Source organism: Culex pipiens, chromosome 1 (genome assembly GCF_016801865.2).
Source record: "Culex pipiens pallens isolate TS chromosome 1, TS_CPP_V2, whole genome shotgun sequence".
Taxonomy (NCBI): domain Eukaryota; kingdom Metazoa; phylum Arthropoda; class Insecta; order Diptera; family Culicidae; genus Culex; species Culex pipiens.
This window is the reverse complement of record NC_068937.1, coordinates 134,895,380-134,912,316: the sequence shown is the minus strand read 5'-3', so window position 1 is coordinate 134,912,316 and position 16,937 is coordinate 134,895,380. Positions and strand designations below refer to the sequence as shown.

Here is a 16,937-nt window from a genome sequence, read left to right as displayed (position 1 = left end):
ACAAAAACTAACATTTCTCCAAATTTCTTTCGTCATTTCACAGGGCATGAGTTGGGCTCCAATGTCCTACAATGGCCGTCTCGTTGTTCCCCACTCTTTTCGACCCATGGGAAACAATGAGACACTTCGATTTTTCTTTATTAAACTTTTCAAAATCTGTGGAAATCTTTCAAAACAGGAATTGGAAGTGTTTTTTGGAATATTTATTGAGTTTGAACTTCATTTAACCAAAAATATAAAGGTATTTGGTAAAATACATTAATTTTACAAAATTTAAATACTTTTTAGTATATCTTTTGTTGATTGAAGTTTCATGTTAACAAAATTGCCTGAAAATGTTCAAAGCAAGTCACCTGCAATGTAACAATACAAAAACATGATGTTTTACTAAAAAAGTATTGATTTTTGTAGAGTGTCTCATTGTTCCTCAGCTGTCTCATTGTTCCTGCCAATGAGACAGGTGAATAACTCTGGCTGTAGACGTTAGATCGATCTCATATTTTGTTCAATGTTACAACAAACTAAAAGAATGAAAATGCAAAAGAAAGCTCTTCAAAATATGCTATTGAAAAAATACACAAACCGTTGAAGTTCAAAAACCAAAAGTGTCTCATTGATGACTACCCTACCTTAAAGACGCAGAATGCAATGATGCTCTTAGCCGTTGCGCACGAATGTGAGCTGTTTAGCTGCAAGGATGATCTCGTCGTATTTTGTTTAACATAAAAGCTGTTAACGGATGTCCAAGTTACGGTCATCACTAAATGTCAGTGAAGTTTTGGTTGGGTGTAGAAAATGTCGTTTATTAATTTGTCTTTATTACTATATTGAGGAGAAAACTTATTGTTTTATGCTTCATCTCATGAGTTGAAGTAAGATTATAAGAACATTTGAAGATTTTAATTTCCTTTAATTCAAAGATATTTTTCAAATAAGATCCCAATTGGATCCAAAGTCACCGTCTGGCGCCTAAAATCAACCCAATTTCTTCACCGTCAGGAGCGCCAACACACACCGCCAAGAAACAGCTGATTCTCGTGGCGCGTGCCCAACGAAGAAACAGCAGCCGGCCAAGCCAAGCCAAGCCAGCCAGCCCGCCCGGCTGTCTGTCTTGAAAAAGTTCGGGGGTGACTCTGCCAAAAGAAAAAATCTTATAAATTTCAGCCTACACACAGCCGCAGTTGGTACGATTCTCCCCCTTCTGAATTACAAACTGTGAGTACAAAACGGAAGAAAAGCTGAGAAATTTTCCTCAAGATTTTGGCTCGTGCCCGGGACTTCCTTTTGTGCGTCTGTGGTTCGCGCATTCAATGGGCCGCCTGAAGTCATGTCCGATTTTCTCGTCTCGTCCTTTATTTGCACCAGAACTGCAATAACGCTATACCTTTGAGGATCGGATCGCCTTTCTTTGGCAGTTTTTGTTGTTCGGAAGTTGGCACAAAAACACAGATGGCTGATTTTGTTTTCTCTTCGAAGGAGGTTTGAATTGACTTTTGATTTCTTTCAGCCGGTTTCGGCGAGACTCTTGAACCAATTTTTATGTGGACCCAAAGAAGAAGGAAGTTGGCCATCATGCAAATAAGTGGTTTCGTTGGACTCCGCCAACAATTGAACAATTGAAGTCAGATCATTATGGGATGTGATAAACCTGGAACAATTCTCGAGAAGAAAAACAGTGCAAACTTTGGTCGGACCTCCAAAAAACACTGCGTGTTCATAATTATCATAATTATTCGAGCTGTTCGGCGAGACTCGAACTTCTTTTTGCCCAAAGGGGTCAACCGGAGACCCCAAACCGGGCACGCGCCGAGGGTGGTCCCCAGTAGGGTGTCCGCGCCATTTCTCGGGCCTCGAGGCTCGAAGGTAAGGAAGGTCAGATTTAATCAAATCTATCCCGCGAGGTTGAATAACAGAGCAGGCGAACAATTGCAATTGTAATTGAGAATAATCGAAAGTTGCGTGTGGCGTCGGGCCAAACACAATCGCGAGAAGAAATCTGCAGGTGGGATTGGTTTGTCGGAGTTCAGAGGGTCACCAGAAAGGTCATGTTGTTGGTATTGAAGGTTTATCCCTCCCAGAACAAGAGTTGTAGAGTCAGCTCTCAACTCAAATTTATTTTGGATTTCTACATTTCAAAAGGTTGATCGACTCAACGGTCAAACAACCCCTTCCTCGATGGGAAAACTCCCACATGTCCGTCCATAAATCACTCGCCATGAAAATGTGCACGGAATCAAGGACAGGGACTGGAAAAACCGTTGTCATCCCACACCTCACAAATTGGCTGCGTGCCTCACTTCCCCTTTTATTGAAAAAGGGGCACGTGCGTAGGAGGAGAATGTCCTGAAATGTAAACAGTAAAGGGGTGCTGCAAAACAATCAACGGTAAATTCCAAATTTAGACGGAACGAGGTCAACCGAGATCCTCGCGCGGAGAAGTCGAGCAGCGGTTAATAACCTCACTTTGGCCTGTCACTTTTCCTTCTTCTGTTTGAGGATCAGCCGTGGCGCGACTCGAATTTCTTAATTTTCCAGCAAATGAAAGTTTGCTTGCGCTACTTCGGCATCGATACAGAGTGCACTTGGGGCGTTAAATGAAACAAACCAGAACACTTTGGTGTGATGGGACGACCGCGAAGGACGTAACGCTCAACTACATCAACTGTTGTTTACTTTTTTTGAGAAACCTATTTTCGTCACTGTTTAAAAAACTTGTTTAAGTTTCACGTACTTAATGGGCAATCCAAGTAGCATAAGTTCTTTTTTGAAATCATACAACTTTTCGTACTTTATGAACAACCCCCTCCACTCATGATCGCATATCGTTCCTCGAACACCCACTGCACATCAGCCAAGTATCCTCTCTGTATAATCTTGAGGGAGGGTGGCAACAATAATGGATTTGGCGCGTGCTAAGATCAAGAAAAGGAACCTCGGGACATCAGGGAGCGCTGCCGGTAAGTGCGTCACGGACTTCTTCTTAGCTGGCGCTATAAATAGGCAAGCAAAAGCTGTCAGCTGTTGGGTTTTCGTCTTTTTCTTGAAGGCAAGTAAGGAAGGAAAACCATTCACGGGGGTGACTTTTTCATTAAGGAGCTATAGTTTCGGCCGGGCTGTTTTTGCTTCCTTCCTTCCTTAAACTTGGCTGTGTGTAAGGATGAAAGGTGACAACTTCTTGCGGGTTGAATGCACTTTTGGAATGGGGGAGAACTATTTATGGGATTTTTCGCTCCTTACAATTCTGAGTAAGTTTGTTTTGTAGAACTATTGTCCTCAAAATTTGAACATGTTTGTAAAATTAAATAAACAATTCTGACAATAACTAAAAGCATTAAAATAATCTCAAATTGAATGGAAATTATGAGTCTCTTTGAACACTACATGAAAAATTTACAAATTTTAAAATAGATTAAATCTTATCTAATAAATTATACGAAAAGTCGCTATCAAAATTAAAATTCTTATTCAGTAAATGACTAAATAATTTACGGTATGTCCACACATCCTTCCTCCCCTGTTCAGAGAAATTTCATCCGATCCCAGAATCCTCTCTGTGATAAACACAACGCAGTAGGGCTGGCCGCTTTAATATTTCTATATTTTTTTGGGGGCATTCGGATGTACTGAAATTATTAATTTTCAAGAAAAAATAAATGCGTTTGGGGCGTAATCTAACCCTGAGACTTTCCAGCGTGTTTTCATCGGACAGAATATTTAATAAATTTATAAAAAATAGAAACATAAAAAATCTTCTTTTTCATCAAATCCCAACACATTACTTACTTTTTGTTTCCTATTCTTCCTTGAGGCATTTATGCGAAGGGAGATTGAAACTCTCTTATTTTAATTTCATTATTTATTAATTTTTAAGTTTGGTTGTTTAATATTTTTAATTTGAAAAATGTGTTTGGCTTAAATTCACTGTATTTTATGTCAAAATTGGTGGGGATTAATTTCATTTTTTGTTGCAATTTCAAAACTAATGCTGAAAAAAAAGAAAAACAAAAACAAGATGGTAAAGCATGTAGGGGAACAGCATGTAATTCCATCGGGCACCTAATGTTGGCATATCAGCACCACAACTGTTTTCAACTGATATTGAGAAATTAATAGATCAGAAAGAAGTTAGAAAACAAGTTTAAATCAAATGTAATGCAAAATATTTTTTAAAAATAGTGAGAACTGAGAAACAGCTAATTTTTTCCTGTCATTCTTGAACCACATAATTAATACCTCTCAATACCAGTGCTGAAAAGTTCTATTTTTCAGCACTGAAATGGGTGATGAAAAGTTGACTTTAAGCACTAGTATCGAAAAGTAACATTTTTCAATTTTTTTATTGGAACGATGAGTTTACTAAAAATTTTGTAAGAATCTCGTTGCCAAACCTTTTTTTTCAGCATTCGTTCTATTCATTCAACTCGGTTAACCTCGTTGGATAAATATACGACTCGTGCTAAAAATTCTTCTCTTTGCAAGTTGTTACATAACTACTATTTTTTTTGAAATTTTATATTTTTCTTGTAAATAATGGACTGTTGTTTGTCAGATTTGCCTAATTAATTTATTTCGGTTTTATCCCTTATTCCCGAATCCCACTTTCCCGAATCCCATATCCCCGAAAATCATTTCCCCGAAAATTCCACATTCCCGAAAATCATTTCCCCGAAAGTGTCATTTCCGCGAAAATCATCTTCCCGAAATTTCCACATCCCCGAAAATCATTTTCCCGAAAATTCCATATCCCCGAATGTCATTTACCTGAATGGCAATTTTACCGAACTGCCGTTTTCCCGAATTTACATATACCCGAATGGTCATTTTCCCGAAAGTTCCATTTTCCCGAATGATATTAACTTAGATATAAAGTAAATTGTTTTTTAGGGATATTTTTACAAAAGTATGACCTTAATACTAAATTCTCCTACGTGTGTTTTTAAATATGAAAAATAAACAAATAACCGTAGAAGGCCATTCATAAACCACGCGGAAACTTCAAGAAAGCGGGGTTTTGAGATTATCCACGTTCAATAGAAGAGATATTTTTTTGCAATTTTCAGCAAAGCACAATTTTCCAAAACGGTATCCACGTGGTAAGGATTGCACAGCAACGATATCTTTAAGCGACAACTCGAAGCGCAAGAATCAGTTTGTTCTAGATTTTGTTTAACTTTTTAGTTAAATCTAAATAGTTGATTATTGAATTACAAAATGCATTTTTTTTTATATTTCATCATCGCCATTTTGGGTTTAAAATTACTCAATCACTTTAAAGTAGCTTAGGGGTTATTACCCGAAGTGAGCTTTTGACAAGGCCTTTGGATAACCGAGTCTGGACAGTATTTTGATTTTCAACTAAATGCAAAAAAAAAGCGAAATGATCAATGTATCAAATCGACGCTTGTCGTTTGTCGCTTTTTGACGTCGCTTTTGACGTGACCTTGAATAAACAAAAAATAGAGCACGCTATGTAAACAATAACAAACACGTTTTATTTTGTTGACCATTCTGTGCATTGTCCTGAAATTTGTATGAATTTGGTTGCTGAGGTCACGAGTTATAATTACAAACGTTCACGGTAGTCGGGCATGTACGTGTGTCAAACGCATTCAGATCTGAAACCTCTTTGGCTAGTTGTCGCACTTACAGCAATTTTCAGTGTGTTAAGATAGCACGAGACGACATTTTTCGGTTTTTATTGAATATCTCAGAATTGAAATCGAATTTTGGGTATCTATGTAGGTCAAAAGATGAGGCATTGTGAGCTGCACAAAATGGCTTTCTTAATTCAATTTGGCCCAAAATCGACGTACGACAAGTTAGCTCGACTGCGACGAAATGAGAAAAATAGGCAAATTTATTAAGCGGCACGCAGCTATTTAGATTTGTTCATTAGAAATATGTACTCTGCTCAAGATGTTCTCCTTCTCTACATCATTTGTCGTAGTCGACAATTTTGTTGGATTCGGCGGAGTCAGTTCTTTTTGAAAGGCAGTTGGAGTAACTAAATCTCAGAATCCGGAATTCGAATCATGTAACTCCACAGACTTGGAAAATATTCAAAATTTAAGTGAAGCTGGAATTAAACGCTCGTAAAAAACTAGTAATTTTTTGAACGTTCAATTGTGGACATGATACTTCATTGATCGCTACTTCCCCGAACCCGGTCAGGCGAGTATGCCCGTTGTCCAGAACCGCGCGCGCGGTTCTGGGCAACGGGCATACCCGCCTGACCGGGTTCGGGGAAGTGGCGTTCGAGGAAATGGCCGTTCGGGGATATGGTCATTCGGGAAAATGATTTTCGGGGATGTGGAAAATTAGGGGAAGTGGCCATTCGGGAAAATGGTTTTTAGGGGAAGTCGCCATTTGGGGATGTGGCCATTCGGGGAGATGGATTGTTCGGGGAAATGATTTTCGGGTAAATGACATTTCGGGAAAGTGTATTTTCGGAGATGTGGCATTCGGGGAAATGTCTTTTCGGGAATGTGGGTTTCGGGGAAATGTCATAGATTCATTTATTTCGTGAAAAGAGGCAACATTCAAATTTAAAATGAATTGGGAGGTACGGACAAAAAATTTGAACAAATAATTAATATTAAATTCTGAAAAATGAGGTTGATAACTATCGCAATTGCTTCGAATCTCAAATAGTTAATTGCAAGCTGCTCTAGAATTGATACCTCCTCAACTCACCCTTCAATTAACCGAGCTGTATTAATCCATAAATTGCGTCGCAAATTTTTACCCAGAAACCTTGGGAAAACCAAAGACAAATTTCCCATCCCAGACGAAATATTAATAGCTTCCATTGATCAGACCCAGGCCCAGCAACGAGATAAATCGAATCCCTTCGATCTGCCAAAAACTGCCAAAAGATTACCGATCCCTCGAATCCAATTGCACACCCAAACTGCATATTCCGCAACAAAGGAACGAAATTTTACGCCATAAATCTTACGTTGCACCCCGATCCACGTAAGATTACGTCCCTTTTCCCTCAAGTTTGTGCGAAAATTGTCTTACCCCTCGCCAGGATTTCGAGGCCCTGCAACGACAACAATATGAATAAATTAAGGGGGACCCCCTTAATTTATTGGCCGTAATTAATCCGGAATCGATCAAAATTTTTGCATTTTCCCTCTTTTTTGTGTGCTTTGCTGCGCGTAAAAAAGCAAACAATTGTCACTTTTCCAACCTGCATCTTTTGAGGAAAAAGAAATGCCAGCAAAAAAAAAAAAAAAAGGGTGTGTGATTATGCTAATCGAAGCGAAACTTGGAAAAGAAAGAAATTCGCTGCGGGTTCGGTGCCAAATTAAAAAGGTGTAAATCGAAGAATGGTGAAAGTGAATTATGGTTTGTGGCAGCGAGAGAGAGTGAGGTAAAATCTCGCGCGCCTATTTTGCATGTTTCTCGCGGAATGAAAAGGAGGTCCTGATTCTTGGGAGAAAGTGTGAATGAAAACACACAATTGGCCGGGAAGGTTTCGGTGCGCCTTGCGATTGTTGTGTATACATTTCAGGTAATTTTGCGTGAATGGATTCACGCCTTCCTGTTTGGTGAAAAGTTTGAAATTTTGGAGGGGGTAATTTATTTATTTTTTTGTGAAAGGTTTTTTTTTTTGGTGGGAATCAGACTAATCAAATCATTCAAATCTATTTTTCACAATGATTGTCGCAATTACGTTTTTGGTCAGACCATTAGTAATGCTGATAGTTTGTACCAAAGACCGAGATAAGCTGTATTACCAAACTATACTTTTTCATAATTTCGCTTTCGGACAGGAAGTATTGAATTGGACACACACCCACCATAGACGCAACACTTAAAAAAATATGTTCATGAATTTATTGATATTTTGATTTTTTTACTGTAGCATGACTGTTACAATGTATGAAGCATTTTTTAATACTGACTTGATATTCTAATTTCAGTTTTTAAAATACCTAACGAAAGCATTTGAATAATGCACAGTGGTCCAAAACGCAAAATTAAGTGGAAAATGGATTTTCCGAAAAATTGTGAAGTTTTGGAGCTTTGGTGTTTTCAGAAGAGTTGTTGCATATAGAAAGGGGCAACTTTTGGTTTGGTTGGAAATTAGGGTGGTTCAGTATTAGGGTGATTTTGAAAAACTAACTTTTCAGGAATATTTTTGGGATTTTTTTCGTCTTCTAGAAAGTTGTTGGGCTTGCCAATCCAAGCAACTTTGTCCAAGACACCAAAATTTTATCTCGTAATCTACGCCTTCTATGCCCAAATTTATAGAAAGCATATGAGCAAACCATCAAAAATCAGTTTTTTGAACGTGACAATTCAGGGTTAAGTTTTAGAGCTTTAAATAACAAACATTTTTATTTTTTGACAAGTCAATTTGGACTTAAGTTACAGCGATTTTAAGGTAAAAAATATGCAAATTTAAAACTTAAATATCTCGAAAAGGCGCAAGCCAAATTTTAAGCGCAAGGTTGAATTTGAAATAGGAGATCCAGCACTACAAACGCTGAAAAAATCTCAGGGGTATTTTTCTTTAAACTCAAGATATCTTCATTTGAAAAAGTCTAATTTTCAAAGGAAAACATTATGGGACCACCCTAACGAATTTAGAAAATAGTCCAAATATATGTTTTTCCATGTAATTTTGTCCGCTGAATCTGAATCTGCCCTCATAATTGACCCAAAGTGTCGAAAAATCGATTTTTGGTCATATTTTGGGATTCCATGTAAAATTATCATTTAAACCCAAAATATGACCAAAAATCGATTTTACGACACTTTGGGTCAATTAATAAATTATAAATTTGACAGTTTAAGGTATTGTTTTTTTTTTTAGAATTTAGAAGACTTATTTCAACTTAACCTGTTGTTGAAAAAATTTATTCTAGCGGTTTAGTACCTAAACAATTACATTTTTCATATTCGTTGGCCATTATCAGACAAACAAGCAAATCTTGATTTCCCACCATTTTTTTCCTTAAAACTCAAAATCTCTTGTCAGCTGTCCGAACTGTCACGCAAACTTCCGAAACGCGTCGGATAATTTATTACTTTTCGTGTACTCACTCCGAGACCCAAACCCATAAGGGAGACCTCCTAATCACGAGGACGAAACGTCCCGGAACGGATTTCCCTCCGTAGGGACGCGCGAATGTCCTTTTTCTGCGCCCGATGTTGTAATCCTTGATTATGCACAATTCCAAGGTAGTGGTCAATCTCCTCTTCTTCTTCGCCCTCACGAAGGAAGATCCCGTTTTGTAACGGTTTCCCTGATTCTTGGCTGCGTCTACGTCTTCCAAGGGGATATCCCGAAAAATTGAGAGGGAAACGACCGGAGTCGGAAAGGTGGTCCCGAGCTCAGGTAGGGACCAAGATCCTCGTCGGACTCCTTGGGCAGGGACGAAATTTGTCAAAAGCGGGTTCCACTTCTTTCAATACCTCAACTGATGAAGCGCTAGCTTTGCGTGACTTTGCGATTGTCCGTTTTAGGTTGTATTTTTGCGACGATTGCAATACTTTCGAGCTCGTTTCTCAAAATCGATTCGCCCTCCTTCGTTAGGGGTTCCTTTCTTCCGATCATTAGATTAATGTGTTATTATTAGGACTTTTTCTTCAGCAGCAACTGCAACCGATGCAGCACAAGCAAGCAAAAAGGAAGGATCTTTCTCTCCCATTTCTTAGCGCCACTCCGAGTCGTTGATCCTCGGGACATCTCGAGCGAAAAGGGGGAAAAATCAATAGCGATTCTCTGCTCGACTCGGAAGAAAAGATTGGCAATAAATTTCCCCGATTCCCTTCTTTTGGCAAAATCTCGGCTTCTTGATTCGCAAGATGCGTTGATCGTTGCGTTGCATCTTGCGGACACGCGCCCAAGTCCAGCTGCAAACTCAAGCTGGCGCAGTTGTGGCAGAAGGTAGAAAAAAATCGAAAGGTGCGTTCTGGGATTTGGACGGCGAACCAGTTCAGTTGTACTGTGTGTGCGTTTTGATAGGATCAGCCTTTGGGATACCCTTTTGGAACACGGGATTGATTGATGAGGAAAAAGGGTAGTAGTTTTTGGCACAAACTGTCTTAATTTGAATAAAATCTGGATCGGGAATTTCGAAAGGATTGGATTCCCATGAAAACGGTAGATCGGAAGGAGACGGAAAGGACAACGTTTTTGGGCGATCAGGTTTTTTTGTGGCCCATCTAAGGATGGGCTAGGTTTGAAAAAGGGTAAGGTTTGCTTCTTTACGGATGATTTATTACCACAACTGGCCTTTAGCCACTCTAAAATACTAGTTTCTGGGACAGGTTATATCCACAAATTTTAATGTTATCATTTTTAACTTTTTGAATGCTTTCTTCTTATTTTTTCCGACTATTTAATAGTTTATAACCCTTTATTGAAATGAAATTTTCAAGAACATTTGGATATTTTAACAGTAGGATAATTCAAACAAGGGCGTCTATGTGAAGTGTTCCTAAATCTGCTATAATTTGGCAGTACTTATGGAAGGGGAAAAGGATTCACTACATTTAATGTGCCAGTATTTTATAGTTCTTTGTTATCTTTTCTACAAAATTGGTTTATTTACGGAAAAACCTGAAACATTTGGATTGTTAAAAAAGTTTAATATTCGTAACAAATTTCCATACGTAATAAAAAAAAACCTAAGATTTAAAAAAACTTCTTGTCTAAATGTTCAAGCTCAGACAGTCGCAATCGTCCGTTGCAATTTAGAGATAACATTCTGACCTGTTTCTAACCGTGCTCAACTCTCTTTCTAAAAACGGCTATCTGTTCAATGCCAAAAAGTCATCATCCTGAGACTCACTGAAGGACAAAGCATTGATTTAATTCCATTACTTCAATCTACTTTTAATTCCATCGCCATAAATATCCCACCTAAACTGCAACCACTAACGACTTTCTCCCAGGAGTCCACTTTTTTCCGGGTCCAGCTGCCGGCCGCAAATGTCCAGCGTTTGTTGTCCAAACTCGGGGGAAACCCGGCCCGGAGGTCAACATGATCACTTAATCAACATGTTCCGCCTGTCAGATGCGAAACCCCTTTTGTTTCACGGGGGAAAATTAAATTTTCGTCCTCCCAAGACGACGACGACGTTGAAGAACCAGTTAACCCCTCTCGGCTCTGGTTCACTGGGATGCTGCGAGGAACTCCAAGAGAATGTTGCGTAATCATTATTATCACTAGTTTTTTCTGCTTTTTTAGTGCCGAGAAAAATAATCAAAAAGACAAGATTTGTCACGCACATCAGCGCGCAGCATCAACTCATCTTTTTTTTTTGAGGAAAATCAAGGGAAGGAAAGCTGCAGGGAGGTGGCCAAAATCCGGAATCTGTCCTCCCTGGATTAGGTTTAATTTATGTATAACCTCCGGGGTCTCGCGTGCTCTTCAAGAACTGGATCTACGCTGGAGCAGCAGGATCTGTTTTTTTCTCTCTTGGAAAACCACATCCCGGACGATCCAGCCCAACTCCTTGAGATGGATTTCGGGTTGTTGAGAGTGACGTTTTTTTTTGGCTATCGCTGTAAAGTTCATAAAAAACTTGATATCATTAAAATTGTCAACCGTCGCATCGTTGATTAGCAATCTCAACGAAAAAAAAGTTCTCAAGGATATGAAATTGCCTTCCATTTTTTTCAATTTTAATTTCTCAGGAACACCTCCCAAAAGAAAACAATGAGCTAAGCCACCAAGATCTATTGCTCTATTTAGAACAGTGTAGAGAATGCACTTTGTTTGCCCTATCATGGAGGGAAAATGCAGATTTTCTTCCGTTGGCGGGACCCGGATTTGGCGGTAAAACCGATTTAGAGAATGAACGTGGAGTGGGAACGAAGAAGAAAAAAATCACCCTCCTCAAGAAAAGTCCCAAGACCCAAGAATAATGTTTAGTTTTTTAGTCAACACATTCCGCTCTGAGGGGTGAGTTTTTCCTGCTTCCTGATTGCAGGGTTGGGAAAGTCTCAATCTTTTTATCAGCAACGAAACAGATTTTTTTTTTCATCACACTACAGGAGGAGGAGGAGGTGTGGAGTGTTAGAAAGTTCAATTTTTCAGCACTCTTGCAAAACTGTATCGAAAATTTAAGGTTTTCAACACTTTTCTTGACTGTGTGAGTGTGATCCATAAATATAGTATAGAAGGCCCATGGCATAGATGAGGGAATGCAATTAGTTGCTTAACTCGATTTTTTCGATACTTTTCGTATTTATCCAACTCGGTAAATCTCGTTGAACTCTGATTTAAAATATGCTTGCTATGATTTTTTTTTATTTTCACAACACTGGCTCACATATTTCAGAACTGTGACGTTTTTTCCCAAGGCAATCTTAGGGTCGCAAGAAATGCTTGTGAAACAAAAAAAATCATCTCTCTCTGAGTGCATAAACTATTAATTTTATACACCGCACCCCACGGAAAGCATTTTTCAAACGTAGATTTTTTCCTTCCTCAATTGTTTCTCCAGAGACATTAATCCAAAATCGTCACACGACAGCAGCCGTGCCGTGTTGTCACGAAAACTCGAAATATAAATAAATCGAGTCCTGGCATGAAGAGAAAAACAGAACCGTAATAAAAAAAAAATCCAGGAGGCATAATCGTGTGTAATTATTTATACCGCCAAGCCAACGAGCGATTCTGGTCCTGTTTTTCTTTTCTTTTTTTTTTTGATTTTTTGAATGGGAGACATAAAATCTAACGACCCAGATGCGAACTTTGTTGCACGTTGATAAGTACCAATCGCTTGCTATGGCTCGTATTTCCCCGCCAAAATTTGCACGCTCAGTTGAGATTACGAATATTTATTCGTGAAAGCACTTCCAGAATTAATTTAGAATTAAAACGTAAAAAAGTCTATCTTTAAAATCTTTTTGTATGCAGAACTTGCATGCAAGATTTGACTAGTATGAAAATCCTGCATGCAAGGTATCATTCATTCAAATTTCAAAACTGAAACTTTCAGTGCACATCTCTCCACAAAAATAAATCACAACCGTCCGTTACGTTAACCTTCAAAATTTCTAGAATTTCATGAATGAAATTTATTGAATGAGCCTCTTATCAATTGTCCATGCGCCTGCTGAGTACCGGATGGCGATTTTGCCTTTTTTCCGTTGCATCAAGTGCCATCCGATTCGACCTACATTTGGCTGCTTGAACCAAAACTGATAGCCGTTCTAAATGCCCCGTGACGTGACGTGTGTGCACTTTGCCAAATTAATTTAAACTGCACTCATTTACACACACACACGAAACGACGATGATCTCATCGCCAGCTTAGCAACCGAGCAAATTTGGCGCAAAATTTCGGCTTATTTTAAAATTCAAATCGCGCACGTGTTGAGGAAGTTGGTCCTTTTTTGTCTTCCTTCCTTGTTCGTCTCAGTTTCGGCAAAAGGATTTCTAGCTTCCTTCCGAGCTTCCGTCTAAGTTGTGTCGAGAGATAAAAGAGGCGGATTTTTTTTTTTCGTCTTTTGAATAGTTGCTCACTTTTTCTTAGGTTCGACAATCGTTTTTTCGGTGAATAGTCGCGAAAGTGAAGGTGTTGTTGTTGTGCCCCTTCTTGGTTCTTTTCGGTGGGGAAGTGAACAACTCGATAAGATTGTCATCGTAAATGTTCTAACGAGGAGCGAGGATCAAGGAAGTGAGCACTTTATTCACTCTGGTTAGAGGATTTGAATGATGTGCCGGTAGAGCATTGTTTCGGGATGTTCTTTATTTGTCTGAAACTTCCGTGTTTTATGTCGGCATAATGTCCCCATATTTGTTAAAGGTTGAGACTTATTGATGGTCTAACTACCCAGTAAAAAAAGGTTGAATTTTGTATTGTTGCGAAATTTCATGGTTGAATCTTATCTTATTTTTCGATGTAATTTTTCCTCTTTTCATATGGAAAAAGTAAAGTTACACATAAACGATGTAAATTTACACATTTTTTCTATTTTTTTTCTGACACGTTTTTCCGCACATTAATTCAGGTCAAATTACATAAAAGTAGGTAAATTTTCACCCTGTTGATGTAATTTTACCTAGTCTCTGATTCAAGATAATTAAACATTTTTCTGCCGTGAAATTTTACATAGGAAAATGGGTAAAATTACACCTGCGAAGTTATTTTTAGTTTAAAATTTTTAGTTTTTAGTTTTTAGTTTTTAGTTTTTAGTTTTTAGTTTTTAGTTTTTAGTTTTTAGTTTTTAGTTTTTAGTTTTTAGTTTTTAGTTTTTAGTTTTTAGTTTTTAGTTTTTAGTTTTTAGTTTTTAGTTTTTAGTTTTTAGTTTTTAGTTTTTAGTTTTTAGTTTTTAGTTTTTAGTTTTTAGTTTAAAATTTTTAGTTTTTAGTTTTTAGTTTTTAGTTTTTAGTTTTTAGTTTTTAGTTTTTAGTTTTTAGTTTTTAGTTTTTAGTTTTTAGTTTTTAGTTTTTAGTTTTTAGTTTCTAGTTTTTAGTTTTTAGTTTTTAGTTTTTAGTTTTTAGTTTTTAGTTTTTAGTTTTTAGTTTTTAGTTTTTAGTTTTTAGTTTTTAGTTTTTAGTTTTTAGTTTTTAGTTTTTAGTTTTTAGTTTTTAGTTTTTAGTTTTTAGTTTTTAGTTTTTAGTTTTTAGTTTTTAGTTTTTTAGTTTTTATTTTTTAGTTTTTAGTTTTTAGTTTTTAGTTTTTAGTTTTTAGTTTTTAGTTTTTAGTTTTTAGTTTTTAGTTTTTAGTTTTTAGTTTTTAGTTTTTAGTTTTTAGTTTTTAGTTTTTAGTTTTTAGTTTTTAGTTTTTAGTTTTTAGTTTTTAGTTTTTAGTTTTTAGTTTTTAGTTTTTAGTTTTTAGTTTTTAGTTTTTAGTTTTTAGTTTTTAGTTTTTAGTTTTTAGTTTTTAGTTTTTAGTTTTTAGTTTTTAGTTTTTAGTATTTAGTTTTTAGTTTTTAGTTTTTAGTTTTTAGTTTTTAGTTTTTAGTTTTTAGTTTTTAGTTTTTAGTTTTTAGTTTTTAGTTTTTAGTTTTTAGTTTTTAGTTTTTAGTTTTTAGTTTTTAGTTTTTAGTTTTTAGTTTTTAGTTTTTAGTTTTTAGTTTTTAGTTTTTAGTTTTTAGTTTTTAGTTTTTAGTTTTTAGTTTTTAGTTTTTAGTTTTTAGTTTTTAGTTTTTAGTTTTTAGTTTTTAGTTTTTAGTTTTTAGTTTTTAGTTTTTTAGTTTTTAGTTTTTAGTTTTTAGTTTTTAGTTTTTAGTTTTTAGTTTTTAGTTTTTAGTTTTTAGTTTTTAGTTTTTAGTTTTTAGTTTTTAGTTTTTAGTTTTTAGTTTTAGTTTTTAGTTTTTAGTTTTTAGTTTTTAGTTTTTAGTTTTTAGTTTTTAGTTTTTAGTTTTTAGTTTTTAGTTTTTAGTTTTTAGTTTTTAGTTTTTAGTTTTTAGTTTTTAGTTTTTAGTTTTTAGTTTTTAGTTTTTAGTTTTTAGTTTTTAGTTTTTAGTTTTTAGTTTTTAATTTTTAGTTTTTAGTTTTTAGTTTTTAATTGGGCTTTCTCAAAGACGGGTATTTATATTCGAAATAACTAGCACTCTAGAAATCATCAAATACACAACGATTCCTTACAACAAATGTTTCCAACACACCATGAAACCGGTCACACCTTCAAAAATATGCTGAAAATGAGTCAAAATTAGCATAACTTAAGGAAATTTCGTCGACCTCGTCTTCCGTTCCTCCTTCGCAGCATTTTACTGGAACACGTGCGCAACACAAGACCTCCGGAGACCACACCCTACGAACAAGGGATCGTCGTTTTGCTGTCTTCCCGATAAAGAAACTGAACTCTTTTATTCAGTTGAATCTAAAATCACTCGGGTACTGGAAAGGAGTGGGAGTCATCGAGCGTGTACAATTACACACATTACCGATGTCAAGAACCATTCAACGGAAGTCTGAACTTTCGTCAACGAACTCGACCCGAAGAATTCGTCGTTATAGCCGCCCCTCAAACGGTCAGATTTGTGTTCAAGACCGACGTCGTTGGCGGTTGCTGTGACCTGAACCTTGAAGAAAACGACCGTTGATTACGTGGTGGCGTTAGGCCGGACGTGTCCACGTAATGCACCTGTGTGTGCGGAGTTCAACTCCTGGCTAGAGCGCGCGCGCGCCACTTCACAGTCCCGTGCACAATTCCGGTAAAGTCATTTCCATTTTTCCTTCGGTGTTGTTGTTTCCTTTTGGTTGAGGGGGGCACTTGTTGCCGTTGTAGTTATTGCAGAGGTCGTCATACTTGAGGGCACACCGACGCACGGCCGTCTGTCAGGAGTACGGACTACGCCTCGCGGGAAAGGAACCTGTCGTCGTCGTGGTAATTGTAGTTGTATGGGACGACCACGACCACACCCTTGTCTTGATATGGGGAATATAAATTTTACACTAGAGTGAATCCAAGTTTTCTAGAACATGAATGGGGACAGTTCTACTGCGCGGTTATGTTTGTTTTGGGAGATTGTAACGAACTCAATTGCTGCACTGAAAGGGTCATTGCCTCAACCTGTTCTTTCAAAATCTTGTTTTCAGAGTGCTTAGAAATTCCCAAATCAAGCGGTTCGTGTTGAAACTGGTTCAATATTTGTCTAACTGATCAAACAGAACTTAATATCCCAAGGAATAGTTGAAAACCCATCATTCATACCAACGTCTTCTTATCAACCCAGACTAGAAACTAGAGACGCCTAACCAAGTTCTCGCCCTCTCTCCCCAACCCTCCAGTGATACCGTCCATCTTCAGGTCCCAGCTGGAGGCCGCCGAGCCAGTTCACAACGGTAGCAACACCGCCGCCGCCGGTGACAACGACGACGACGACGAAACTGACAGCGATGGCGACAGCGGCGGCTTCAGCGATCAGCAGGTCGAGCCGGACAGCAAGGACGACGACAAAAGGTAGGACGCTTTGAAAAATTGCACAACAATATCTCTCCCGAAATTCGGGA

General features: G+C 37.4%; 1 protein-coding gene across 2 annotated transcripts in view; it reads left to right on the top strand.

The window, feature by feature from the left end:
- Nucleotides 1–16,937, top strand: part of LOC120418323 (M-phase inducer phosphatase-like) — a 169,152-nt gene that overhangs the window by 19,549 nt on the left and 132,666 nt on the right. For both annotated transcript variants that reach the window (XM_039580655.2, XM_039580654.2), the window contains one exon: nucleotides 16,716–16,887. In XM_039580655.2, coding sequence (XP_039436589.1) covers nucleotides 16,716–16,887 — 172 coding nt within the window. The remainder of the gene's footprint in view (nucleotides 1–16,715; nucleotides 16,888–16,937) is intronic.